The sequence below is a fragment of the Colletotrichum higginsianum genome (genome assembly GCF_001672515.1).
Source record: "Colletotrichum higginsianum IMI 349063 chromosome 7 map unlocalized unitig_7, whole genome shotgun sequence".
Classification (NCBI taxonomy): domain Eukaryota; kingdom Fungi; phylum Ascomycota; class Sordariomycetes; order Glomerellales; family Glomerellaceae; genus Colletotrichum; species Colletotrichum higginsianum.
The window spans coordinates 1,406,424-1,418,793 of NW_017263917.1; the positions used below are offsets into that span (position 1 = coordinate 1,406,424).

A 12,370-nucleotide genomic window follows, 5' to 3' on the forward strand; every position below is an offset into this window, starting at 1 on the left:
GTCGTTGCGCAGGGTAGCGTACCTAGTAGGTGACGAGGTGGTAGTGGTGAGATTTGGTCGCTGGTGTTGAGAGAGAAAGCCCGCGCACACAGGGTAAGAGGTAGGGGGTAGTGAGGTGTGATATGGTGAGGCAAGAAGGTTAAGGTGGAATGCCGTCGGGTCGGGGTCGAGGTCGAGGAGCGAATCAACAACAAGAAGAGGAAACCGCCAAAGGAGTGAAGAAGATTTGGGACGTTGAAAACGTGGTTGAGGAAAAGGTGGAAGTGAGAGTTGACGAGTGACGAGAGGCGTCAGCCAGGTCGAGCGAGGTTGGTAAATGGTGCCAGACCCAGGGGCTCAGGATCAGATGCCTCCTACCCAAGTTTAGGCTGGTGGTTGTGCCGATTTGGTCAAGGATAACACCAGCAAACGAGACCGGGCGATGCTGTCGGGGTGTGTTTTTCTTCCCTCTTCTCTATCCCTCTCTCTTTCTGTTGGTGGCCCAAGCCTTTTTTTCCTTTCGTTTCTTTTTTTCTCTCTTTCTTTCCGGCGGTGACAGACGAACAAACGCAGAGCCTCCAAAGAAAAGAAAAGATGGAATACGCAACTGGACGAAAGAAAGGAGGGCTTTTTTCTCCTGGCGACGGATTGCCAAGCAAGTGCCTGTTGGACGGAAATGGAAAGACGGCGGCGGCGGGGGGAAGAAGGCGAGGAAGAGAAACATGAAATAAATTAGGCCAAGTCAGGTACCGAAAGCCACGCGCGGACAGTTATCTTTTTCTTCCTTTTCCTATGTTTCTCCTAGCCGCGTCCGTCGCCTTCGTTTCCCTATTTCTTGATCCTCCGACGGAGATGTAGGTCCTTGCAGAGGGCAGTAAGCAGGTCGGGGGAGACAGATACGATTAGTGGTTTGGGCTAAGCACGGGGCGCAATGTGGAAGGCGAAGGACAACGAACAGCAGCAGCCATGGGACGGCTTGGTTCAGAATGGAAAGCTAATGTGGTGATCGGGCTCAATGCGAGAGAGAAATAGGGCAAGCACCAATCTCCAGGCGCCTCCATTCGCTCGTCACCTGTTGGCGCTACCGAAATGTTCGTGGAGGGAAGGAGGTGGTGGTGTGTGGTTTGGGCAGGGGGCGTGTGGGAGGTTGGGGGGGGATGGGGATGACAGGTGGGTGAAGCAGCGAGTGGTGGTGTGGGATAGGTGGGGACCGATACGGGGTGGGCGGCAGGCTGTTGACCAGAGGTAAGTACCTAGGTATTGTACGGAGTACTGTGAGGTACCTATTGTAGGTATCCGTGGTGGAGAGGGCATACCTTCCTTCCTTCACTCTTGTCCCGCATTCACACAATACTACTAGTTGTAGGCGGGTGAGAAGGTGGTGAGCGCGGGAGGACGGAAAGTGAGAGCGACACTGGGGAGGGCGCCAGGGACCCAGCGAGCGCCTGGGATTGGGACACGCTTCAGCCGGAGGGATGCAGTGCAAGCAGCTATTGCAGGGAAACTCAAGACCACGTTCACAACAAACACTGGGCCTCAACCGGGTCTTCACCAAACTCGATTTCGAAGCATGATGGGCTCCTTAAGAAATGACATGCTCTGCACTCTTGCAACTCATACAGAATCCGTCCTCGAGTTCACCTTGTTGCTCGTGCCTGCATCTCGTCTCGAATCGCGTCGACGTGTCTTGTATCTCCGGGATGCTTCGACTCGACGAGACATACCAGTCTGGCGTATCCGACAAGTCCATTCCTCAGGCTTCGCTGAACCGGCCTGGCGGATATCTGACGTGTTTCACACTGACTTGTTTTACTTTCTTCTTCCTCGACGCGAGATCTCAGAAGACAGGAAGAAGCAATGACACGTGCAGTAAGACCCCATCGAAGAATGTCTCTCGGTCACCGTTACCATGTCTCGCGTTCTCCTTCTGGCTGGTACCATCAAGTTGCCAACAGCTCTTGTCAATTGTTCATCCCCAGCACATGATACATCATACAATTAACTCCCCGTGGTGGCCGCGGATGCAGATAAGGTATGCCCGAGTTGGTGAGGCGCGAAAACAGTACTCGGAAGTTCGAAGCAAGCCCCCTTGTCCCCCCTTGTGGTCCCTGAACTAGCGTATCCAGGGAAAAACCTGGTTGGCCAGCAAACCTCATCAAGGCTTGCGCCGCCCTCCTGCGGGCGACGACACTCACTCACACTCAAGGCCCTGGGCGCCGCCGTCCCCCTCCTCCTCCCTGGATCGCTCACACCGTCACGGGCAATTGCTTGTCGATCAACTGAAAACCGCCGTGGTTCTGTTTTCCATAGCTCCACCTAGCCCACAGTTGCTGCCACGCTGATTCTGCCCGTCAGACCCTTTTGGTGCCTGTCTCGCGAACTCGGTCCACCAGGAACGCTGGAATGACCATCGACATCCACATCCTTCTCCCCCCTCTTCCTCTAGCATCCACCCTCCCTCCTCTTCGAGCCCTTGCCTTGGGGATCTTCTATTCAGCTCCAAGGCCGTCCATCACCGGAAATTCCCCAACGTGGTGTAAATCGCTCTTCCCTTCCCCTCACTCGCCATTCATTTCTGCCGCCAGCGACGCCCGACATCATGTGGTGTACAGATCGGTACCTGATCCTCATTCCCACTTCTGGCCCCCAGTCATTCAGTATCTCGCATTCCCATTGCCTCCATGAAAGTCTTGGACACCTGCTCCAATGAGGGGAGAAATCTGAAATGTGAGCTACGAATACCTAGGTACCCAGCACTAGCTTGCCATGCCCTGCACGCTTCCCAGGATAGAGGTCCTGTTCAATGCAACCGCGACTACTGCAAAGCAACCTCAATCCTATCCGACTGGACTTCGCCAGAGCCCGCCTGTCCTGTAGACACACCGGTTTCCACGCCTGTTTCTTCGCAAACGCACGTGTGAGAAGCCTTTCTCCCCACGATGGAACGAATCCCGGCACTGCGTTCGTTGCTGAATGTGTACGACTACGCACGCCTCCTTCCATCTCTCGACACTAAAATACACACCACACCAACAAGAAGAATAATCACGGCAAACTAGCAGCAAAATCTGCAGTCACCACCTGCCGTCCGCTCTCTGAGCCTCGTCGGCCTCGTCTTCTAAATTACAATGGAGACAATCATTACCTCATGACCCAACCAGCACGGAACAAACATCCTCTTGTCCCGAGATGCCGCGGTCCGACACTTGGCTCTCATCTTCAGACTCCAGCCCCATCTCCATCCTGGCCAACATGACAAGACTTTTTTTTACCAGATTCAAATTCCCTCGGGACGAAAACCACCCAGGGTTCGACCTCTTGGGTGCTATTCGCCCTGGTGGATCATATCCACTGACTGTCGTATCCCAGGGTCATTGTCATGGATGTCGACAGTATCGAGACCCTTGGTCGCTGGTCCTTCACTGACTCTGCTGAATGTTAAACCTCCCTGTCACGACGTATATCGCCCTACGATGATGATTCATCCCATTCTTCAGACGAACGATTCTCTGCTAGCCTAAACGAACAAAAACAAATACTCGGTCACGATCTGTCCATCCAACATCACGGCCTGGATGGATGCAAGAGCCTTTGGCATCCGGCACCCGGCCAACCATGCACGTTGCCCAGGGGTTTCAGGCTCATGCTTCACACCCTCTTTCCCTCTCACTCTGTGGATTAAACCCCACGGCCTTCTCATGGCTCTCACCCGCAAATCATGGGATCGGTTGCAGTTAATCTACCGCTTTCCACACATGCGGTATCTGAACGAATTGGAATGGTTGAGTAAGACCAGTGCAAAGTGCCAAAGAAGCATCAACCGTGGCGGTCCACATCCCACCCACCACTACTTCCTTGAGGAGCAATAATCTTCTAGTCCACTGACCTTCAGCTCGATTCATCATCCATCAGCGGTCCTTCGCAAGGCGTACCTGTCTGTCGACGTGCACACATTGCAAGCCCCTAAAGCCAGTGGCTGCCTTAGCATGCATCCGCGCGTCTCAGAGGGCTCGTCGACGGGAACCCGAGCGAGTTTTGTCATCCCAAATGTGATCTCGCCCTTTCTGACAACGGACACTCAACGGGTCCAACCCCCTGTTAATCGGACGGCTGCCAGAATAAGCTACAGCTCGGAAAGTCTCCCATTGCGGCGACTTGTAGTGCGCACAGAAGAAAAGATCATCTCACTCTTAATACGCCTGATTTCACAACCCATGGCTGATCGTAGGCCCAAGGATGTCGAACCTGACGGACAAGGATCGGCGCACAGCTTCAAGTGTCTGTGGGTGGTGCCCCCCTCCCCTCTTCCCCCTCCCCGGAGAGCCCATTGCGGACCACCTCCCATTGGCGCCAAAAAGCAAACACCAGCCAGCACCGGCAGATGCCCGCTGTGTCACTCAAGGCACTTGTCACGTCTTGGAATGTTGTCTACTCTACGGAGTATGTAACCGTCCTTTCGTCGCCAGCCGCCCAATCCCTGATCCTATATCTCGCCATGTGAGGTTGCTTCCCTCAGACCCGCAGTGAGGCCGGCACACAGTTTCGGGGACGGTTGGGCATGAACACACACATTGGTGGTCCAGGATCATGCACGGCTCGACGGGAAGGTCAGCCACTGCAGACTCCTTGTCTGCAGCCAGCCAAAAGGCATGAAGAGACCTTTGTTTCAGATGTCGCCTACATACCGACTCAACTCACACGCTAACCATCTTATGGCGTACCAAAATACACTAGCTGACACTTTTCGCTTTTGTCTGCCTCCTTTAGCCCCTGGCACGCGAATGGCTACTCGTCATCTCACCGGATTTGGATCGTCCCCAAAAAAAACTTTACTGCTTATCGAGCTCGCCCGCCGGTTTGGTTCAACTCATTGAGCAGAACCTGGAATACTCACATGTGCTGACAACTGGTGCGTCCGCCCTCCGTCTCGAGGTACTATCACATAGAGGGACAAATCAATTTGCGTCATCTGACCCTGGTGGCTCCAACTTGGGGTGCTAGCATCACGGGTTCAAAGCTGAGTTCACGATAGCTGCTCACAACCAGGGCACTAAGATCGAGCTGCCTTCATATAACCGCAGTTGCCTTGTCCTTGCCTTGGAGCCCAGTACCGGAATTAGGTTGAAGAAATGAAGCTCGATCTAATTCCGGCAAAATTCTACCTCAATCAATCTCTAACAGCGGCATAGCCGCCGCAGGGGAAAAGCTTCACAACGGCGAAGCCACCCGTCGATCCGTGCCATGTTGCTGCAGGCCAAACAACAAAACTAGGTCCCTACATCTATCTCGTGCGGAGCACGAAACAACAGAAGCGATAGAGGAGCCGCCGGGCAGTGATCATTGTGGCGGCGACCCCTTTTCGTTTCCGAAGTAGGGCCGAGATATTAGGGGACGATCCTCGGGAACTTGCGGCGGCGGCGGTGGCACGGAGCACATGTCTTTCGGTTTACGGTATCAGGACGTCTTTTAGAGTTTTGGATCTGAGATGAACTGCTGAGATCTGAAGCTGTCAAACCCAGCCACCGCTGGGAGCTGTGGTCAGAGGGGGGACATCGGAGATCTAGTATTGATTACTGGCATGACAACTTGAGTGAAGAATTAGTGGCGCATCTGAGCGCGAGTTGAAGAGCTCGCCGTTGGCGCTATGGTTCTGACTTGGGATTCGGAGGGTACACACTAAGCCCCTAGCTGGAGAAACTTGCGAACCGCACAGCACATAAGCAGGTTCTCCTGAGCGCGGTTGCCCCCCTTTCTCAAAGGCTTCGCTACCAAACCGAGGCGCTGATGGTTGGTTAGGTCAGATTCTGGCCGTGCGCATCTAACTTCGGCTGCTGGTCGAAAGATCTCCAGCTCGAGCAGGGCTCTGAGTGTTTTCCAAACGGTCGGACGATCTCTCGACGCTGGTATGTCACTGCCACCTGTTTGACCACTGGGCTCCTCTGCCCCTGGGAAAGACGCCTCAACTGGGTTGGCGTTGAAGCGCCTTCCTCCCAAGGTCGCGTTCAGGCGATGTGTCGCGTACCAAGCTTCCCAGTGGAGAGAAAGCCCCTATTCCCCATTTCCCCTCTCCACCCAATGCCCAGAATGCCGAACATGATCCGGCCATCCTCACCCTGCTGGGCTCGGGGAGACCCTTCGGCCTCCTCTACTACGAAGCACACCTGCTCGACCTCCCCCGGATGCAGGACCGGCCGCGCGTCCCCGTCGCTGCCGCCACCACCAGCAGCCACCCAGTTGCAATCCGTATACCCCAGCCCGTCCGCAAGGTCCAGCACGACCTTCTCCAGCTGAATGACGTCCTCGGAGCAGTTCTCGAGCTGCGCCTCCAGGGCCCATCGCCGGCCGCCGTGCCTCGCGGCCGGGGCGAGCGGGCCGATCTTTGTGCGGACGATGAGCGAGGACTTGCAGATGAACTGGTACAGCTTGCGGAACGTGCGCGTCTTGCCCGAGGTCTCGGTCGCCTCGTAGTAGCTCACCGTCACGGCAAGGACGTGGTTTCCCTCTTCTTTTAGGTCGAAGTTCACGATGCGCTGCAGGGTGTCGCCCGGGTCGAGATCCGTACCCTTGGTATCGTCGGAGGGATTCGGTGGGGAGAGCTCGAGTTTCTGAATCGAGTTCGCGCCGGGCGTTTTCATCTCTGCCTCGATGCGGACGTCGCGGATGCTTTTGCGCTTCGGGGGGGCGGCGCCGGCAAGGGGTAGCCCTCCCGGGCCCAGTGGCGCCATGGCGGGGTCGGGGACATCGTGGTTCGCGCAGAGAGTGCAGCTGAAGACCTCGCCGACGTAGGCAGAGCCGAAGCTCAAGGGGAGGTTGAGTATCGGCGAGAGGAGGAAGGGAGCGGGGTTCGTGGAGGCGGTCGTGTCGTAGGCGAGGGAGGCAGGAGTCGGGTCGGCGGGGAGGTTGGCGGGGGTCAGTGGCGGGCGGACAGGGTGTTGGATGACGAGCGAGGGACGGGACAGTCTGGTCGTCATGAAGGGTTCACAGGTTAGAAAAGGTTTGCTTTTGTTGTTCTACGTGCTAAAGTGGGAGACTACGATCGACGCGCGCGCGGGTGTGGTGCGGATGGGTATTGGCTGGCTACCTGAGGACTTTAAGGGAGACCGAGTGTGGTTCCTTTAAAGGATCATGAGACGGATATCGTTGGTGGCTCATTGTGTGCGGTTCTCCCCGTGTCTTCGGGACGATCGAGGGCGGGGAAACGTCGGGCACGTATGTAGGATTCCAACGGTCGTCGGAACCAGGACGGTGGAGGAGGATGGACGTGACAATTGGTGGGGGAGAGAGTTGGAGATGCTCAGTTGGACGAAATGACGATGGAGTCCCTAAGGTAGCTGTGGTGGATACAGCGCCCGCTATCGATAAGGCAGTTGCTGGGATAGAACACCGACTGAAGGCCCGGGTCCTGCGGCGGAGCTTTTCCCCGCATCACCCCCGGTGGCCCACCCGATTCGGGACTCCGGGGGGCTCTACGGATTTCGAGCAGAGTCGGGTCGAAATAGCGTATTGGGCCGACCAGGTTTCAATCCCAATAGCTATGAAAACCCTATGCCTTTAGACTGTTATCAGGAGACAATGCTATTTTAGGCAGCTGACGTAGTAATGAGGCAAAGCCATTTTTCTTCCCTTCGAAGAGATGGAAAAAACCGAGACAAATGGATAGTCCGTCCCAGCCCTTTTAGGTATATCCGCAAAGCATGAAATGGACAGTTCGGCCTAGGTTGCGCAGCAGTTGAGTCCAGGCGCCAAGGTTGAAGCCTGAGTTCCGTATATTGATAAATCTTAAATGCGTTCGTATTACTATATCTGTTTACTCATGTGCAGACGGCATCTGCTCATCGGTCCCACAAAGTTTATTGCTATCCTCTGCGACGCCTCCTGTGCCATCGAAAGTGGCACCTTCAATACATTTTATCGCCACGAAGCTGGAAGACGGGGCGCACTTCAAATACTGCCTGTTCTCTTCCTTTAGAGACCGGGCGGCGGTGGCACCTGTAACATCTGTTAGCATTGACGGCCATCAGACTCAACATCCTCACAAGCCACTCACTGCGCCGTATCCTCCAGTCCCCGGAGGCGAGCCTGATGGAGGTGGCGGGGGAGCAGAGCTCGGGGGAGGTGGCGGAGGAGCAGCCTCGCTGGGCGGCGGAGGAGGTGATGCGGAAGCTCCAGGGGGCGCGGGCGAGCCCTGCTGCTGGGCTTGCGCCGCGGCGTAGTACTGCTGGTACATCTGAACGTAGGCAGCGTAACCGCCGTAGGCGGCGTACGGATCCTGTCCGCCGTAGTACTGCGCATACTGGGCCATGTAGTCAGCTCCGGCTGCAGGGCTGTTGGAACCGCCGGGAGGAGCCGGGCTGGCCGATTGAGCAGCTCCATGGCCGCCGCCATAGCCGCCGTGACCACCGTGGCCTCCATGCCCAGAGTTGTAGCCACCACCGCCATGACCGCCGTGGCCGCTGTGGCCTTGGTAACCACCGTGACCGCCGCCATGGCCGCCATCGTGGTTACGGGACCGGTCGCCATAGCCGCCATCGTGACTGCGGGATCGATCGCCATAGCCGCCGCCGCTGCCACCACCACCGTAACTACGAGGCGGTCTGCTCTTGAACTCCTCGTATTGTTCCTTGACGTTCGCAATCAAGTCTTCGCAAAGTTCCTTGGCCTTCTCAACCATCTTAGGATCGGGTCCGCTGTCCCTGGTCAGTAAATGATCGATTGGTATATCGCTGCACAGAACTTACGCGACATGGAGAAACATTTCCTCGTCGCTCTCGCGGTTGGTGGCTGCCTCCAGGTACCCGGAGCCACGTCCTTTGATTTGGACACGGCACTGAGTCTCCTGCTGGATGTGCTTGACGTAGGCACCTCCGTGGCCGACGACCTGGGCGCGAAGATTGAATCCCGGAACGGATTCCAAGCCAATAGGAATCTTCTCCTCGGGCCATTTGCGCTAAAAGCCGTTAGATGAGAAACCACAAAGCAGCTCCATACATACTCGGCCATATTCATCCCTTTCGACTTGCTCTTGATCGCGGCGGCGGAAACGGCGTTCATCGACCAGCGCAGGGAGTTCCTGTTTCATGAGTTCCTCGATCTTGGCAACGGCTTGCTCAAGACCAGTCTTCGATGTACTTGTAACATGAAGATACAGAGGCGGATTCTGCCAAGTCATGTTAGTGTGTGTATCCGGAAGAATCGGGACATGTAACCATACCGCGGCAGTAGCCATGCTCTTGTCGGGGTAATAGTTTCCTCGGGTAGTAACATCTTGCAAAGTCAACCTTTGTTCCTAACACGACGTAAATATGGGAGATGTTGCGTACCAGCACCAGTCTCTTCTTTGATCTAAATCAAGCAAATGGAGTCAGCAGGTGCCAAAGAGGGGTGATCTGTGCGAGCTATCGTGCCAAGTAAGCAGGATGATCTCGACACAAATCTATGGACATGGAAGAAAGCGGAATACGCCCGAGGCGAGGCCTGGGAGGGAACAATGATCAGTGGTTTTACACAGGAGTATTTACCATCTTCTGAGTTGACCCCTTGGTCAAGAGGTACCTGTTGCGAAGGTCGTTCACTTCAATGTCTTTGATGTAGTCGCCGTCGGCAATGTACATCTCGCCATTGATAGTATTGGCCGGATCGGGCGACTGCGCGCCGCCGGCAGGAGGAGTCGCGGTCTTGATTGGGGGAACATCGACATGCTGGATGCCTTTCTTCGCCTGGAGTTGAGCATTGATTCGAGCGGCGGCGGCGGCTAGGAGTCTAAAGTCAGCTGTTGATCTTGTTGTAGAAGTACACGAAGAAGTCCATACCGGCCGCAGCAGCGGCATCCACGGGCGACTTCTTGGGTTCGGTGGCATGATCGGCCGCTATGGGGCTACGGTCTCTCGCCGATTCCGAGCGTCTTGAAGTCGGCGATCGTGAGCGGCGGTCGAATCTCGACGCCTTGCGCGGCTCGGGTTCTGTTTGGTCGAAGCGCGAACGCTTGGCGGAGCGTCGCTCGGAATCGTCCATTGCGGCTGCGCGCGAATGCCAATGGCTCTGTTACAATCGTCGCCGATGTAGGGGTACGGATCGATTATGGCGTGTGTCGGGAAAATGCGCAAGTGCCCGTGGATCAACGGACGGCAAGTGGAATTTTTGGGTAAATTTTACGAGGTTTGAAGCTCTTCGGAGGTGGAGCCTTGCGAATGGCCGAGCCAGAGACAAGAGTCAACTGGTCTGTGCGGCGATACGGTCCCTTCCGTCACCAACTTAGCGCCTCAGGTGTCTCTGACTTAACTGCTGTGTTTTTCACCAGCCACACACATGGCTGCATCGGAGCGAATATCGGCATTGGCCCGGGACGCGCGAATCTCCTTCCGGCGTCTCTGAACCGTTTCAATGACTCCCATTGGTACCGAGTGCAAATAGTTTATTCTACTGCAAAACGATGTCCAAAACCAAGATTTTGATGAGGTATATGCCTGACGACTGATGTCGGTCTCCTTTGGACCGGAAGCATATCTACACACAAGTTCTCTTCCCTCACATCCATTGCCCACTCTCCTTGTTCTCCGCCTTTTGGAGTTTTCAAAAAGTCGTACTTCTGTCTCTTTCTCGAAGCTGTTGCCAATGGACCATCTCGACAACTTTTAACAATGTAAAAGGGACATCACCGATACCAGGGGTCGCGTCATGTATTGTTGATGAGGTGGTAATAAAAGAACTTAGGTGAAAGCTGCATTCGGCGGCGTTGCAGCTTGTTGTGTTATACGACTGAAGTCAGATGAAGTAGCTAGGACGGGTTGCTGGATAGTAAGTTGGCTACCGCCTGGGCAAGTATAATGTTGAATCCTGAAGCAGATTAGTTGAGTGTCAAGCAAGGTGGCTTGGATGTTGGTTTAGATAGCTAGGCACGTATGTACGGTTTGTAACCATCTTGTGTCGAGATGGCAATTACATCGCTAATGCTGCCAAGGGCCGGTAACTGACACAGTGTAGGATGCAACCCCGCACCCTCCAATTCCGACCCCGCGATGCAGAGGCAACGGAAGCCCACTTGCTCGCTGAAAACCCTTGCTGGTAGCTGATCCGTGCTCCGTAACCCCTGCCAGCGGTCAGCTCCCCTGCCTCCGACTTGCCTCCGAACAACCATCCCCCAAATCTCCTCAAATTTTCCCTGTGGAACTTGTCACATACGGTGAGTCAGTTGGCCCTTATCTCTCCGACCATTGTCCCTCGAGCTCATCATACATCTACAGGTCTTGAGATCCGTCCTTCGTCTGGTCAAGAGAGCAATTGGTTGTTCTCGCAATTGATCAGGAAAGATGGCGTCTCGCCGCCTCGTTTCCACCTCGCTATGGCGGGCCGCCGCTGCCCCGGCCCAAGCGACATCGCTCTCCGCCGCCGTACGATGGAGCTCGACCACCAGCTCGACCTCTGCCATTGCCTACAAGGCTCTTCGACGCCGCTCGGCGCCTCTGCCCGTGAGCGACAGCCCGCCCGCCTGGTCCGCCCAGGCAGCGGTCTCCAACATCCTCTACGACATGCCCTCGCCGTCGTCGCAGCCCCCGAAGCGTCACATCCTCAACTGCCTTGTCCAAAACGAGCCTGGTGTGCTGTCCCGCGTCTCGGGCATTCTCGCCGCGCGCGGTTTCAACATCGACTCTCTTGTTGTCTGCAGCACCGAGGTTGATGACCTGTCGCGCATGACCATCGTCCTGACCGGACAGGATGGCGTTGTCGAGCAGGCCCGGCGCCAATTGGAGGACCTCGTCCCCGTCTGGGCTGTGCTGGACTACACCAATGCCGCTCTGGTCCAGCGCGAGCTTCTGCTGGCCAAGATCAACATTCTGGGACCCGAGTACTTCGAGGAGCTGCTCGCTCACCACCGTGAGATGACGGCTGCCGATGCCGACAGCGAGCACGCCCTCGAGGCTGAGCAGCAGTCGCTGGAGGAGGTCGCCAAGGACTTTCACCCCAGCAAACTTGCCGTCAGTCAGGCTCTGCGTCACAAGCACGAACATCTCAAGTCCATCACCTACTTTGCCCACCAGTTCGGAGGAAAGGTTCTGGATATCAGCACCAACAGCTGCATTGTGGAAGTGTAAGTCTGACCCTCCGCTGACCCAGACCGTTCGCATACTGACACATTGCGCAGCTCCGCCAAGCCGTCTAGAATCGACTCTTTCCTGAAGCTCATCGGACCTTTCGGTATCCTTGAGTCAGCCCGTACCGGTCTCATGGCCCTGCCCCGTTCGCCGTTGTACGGACCCAACGAGGAGACGATTCTGAAGGAGGCAGATGAGGTTGTTGACGCTAGCCAGCTTCCTCCCGGTTAAGCGATTTTGTATTAGAGAACATCAGGCGTTGGTAAAAAGGGGTATTGCCATCTTTCAATGCTACCAAGCTG

At 55.7% G+C, this 12,370-nt stretch overlaps 3 protein-coding genes across 3 annotated transcripts; 1 reads left to right on the forward strand and 2 right to left on the reverse strand.

Moving 5' to 3' along the window:
• Positions 1–5,981: 5,981 nt before the first annotated feature.
• On the reverse strand, positions 5,982–7,131 carry CH63R_10103 (Duf974 domain-containing protein; the record flags this gene model as incomplete). The annotated part of the gene is made up of 2 exons (XM_018305077.1): positions 5,982–6,939; positions 7,061–7,131. 2 exons carry the CDS (start codon positions 7,129–7,131, stop codon positions 5,982–5,984), a joined length of 1,029 nt encoding a protein of 342 aa, XP_018154501.1.
• An 813-nt stretch (positions 7,132–7,944) lies between these two features.
• Positions 7,945–9,990, reverse strand: CH63R_10104 (KH domain-containing protein; the record flags this gene model as incomplete). Its single annotated transcript, XM_018305078.1, has 8 exons — positions 7,945–7,968; positions 8,027–8,666; positions 8,718–8,926; positions 8,972–9,136; positions 9,191–9,243; positions 9,300–9,321; positions 9,498–9,730; positions 9,789–9,990. The coding sequence occupies 8 exons, from the start codon at positions 9,988–9,990 to the stop codon at positions 7,945–7,947; spliced, it is 1,548 nt and encodes a 515-aa protein (XP_018154502.1).
• Positions 9,991–11,285: 1,295 nt separating this feature from the next.
• CH63R_10105 (Acetolactate synthase) lies at positions 11,286–12,299 on the forward strand (the record flags this gene model as incomplete). Its single annotated transcript, XM_018305079.1, has 2 exons — positions 11,286–12,064; positions 12,119–12,299. 2 exons carry the CDS (start codon positions 11,286–11,288, stop codon positions 12,297–12,299), a joined length of 960 nt encoding a protein of 319 aa, XP_018154503.1.
• Positions 12,300–12,370: the final 71 nt, after the last annotated feature.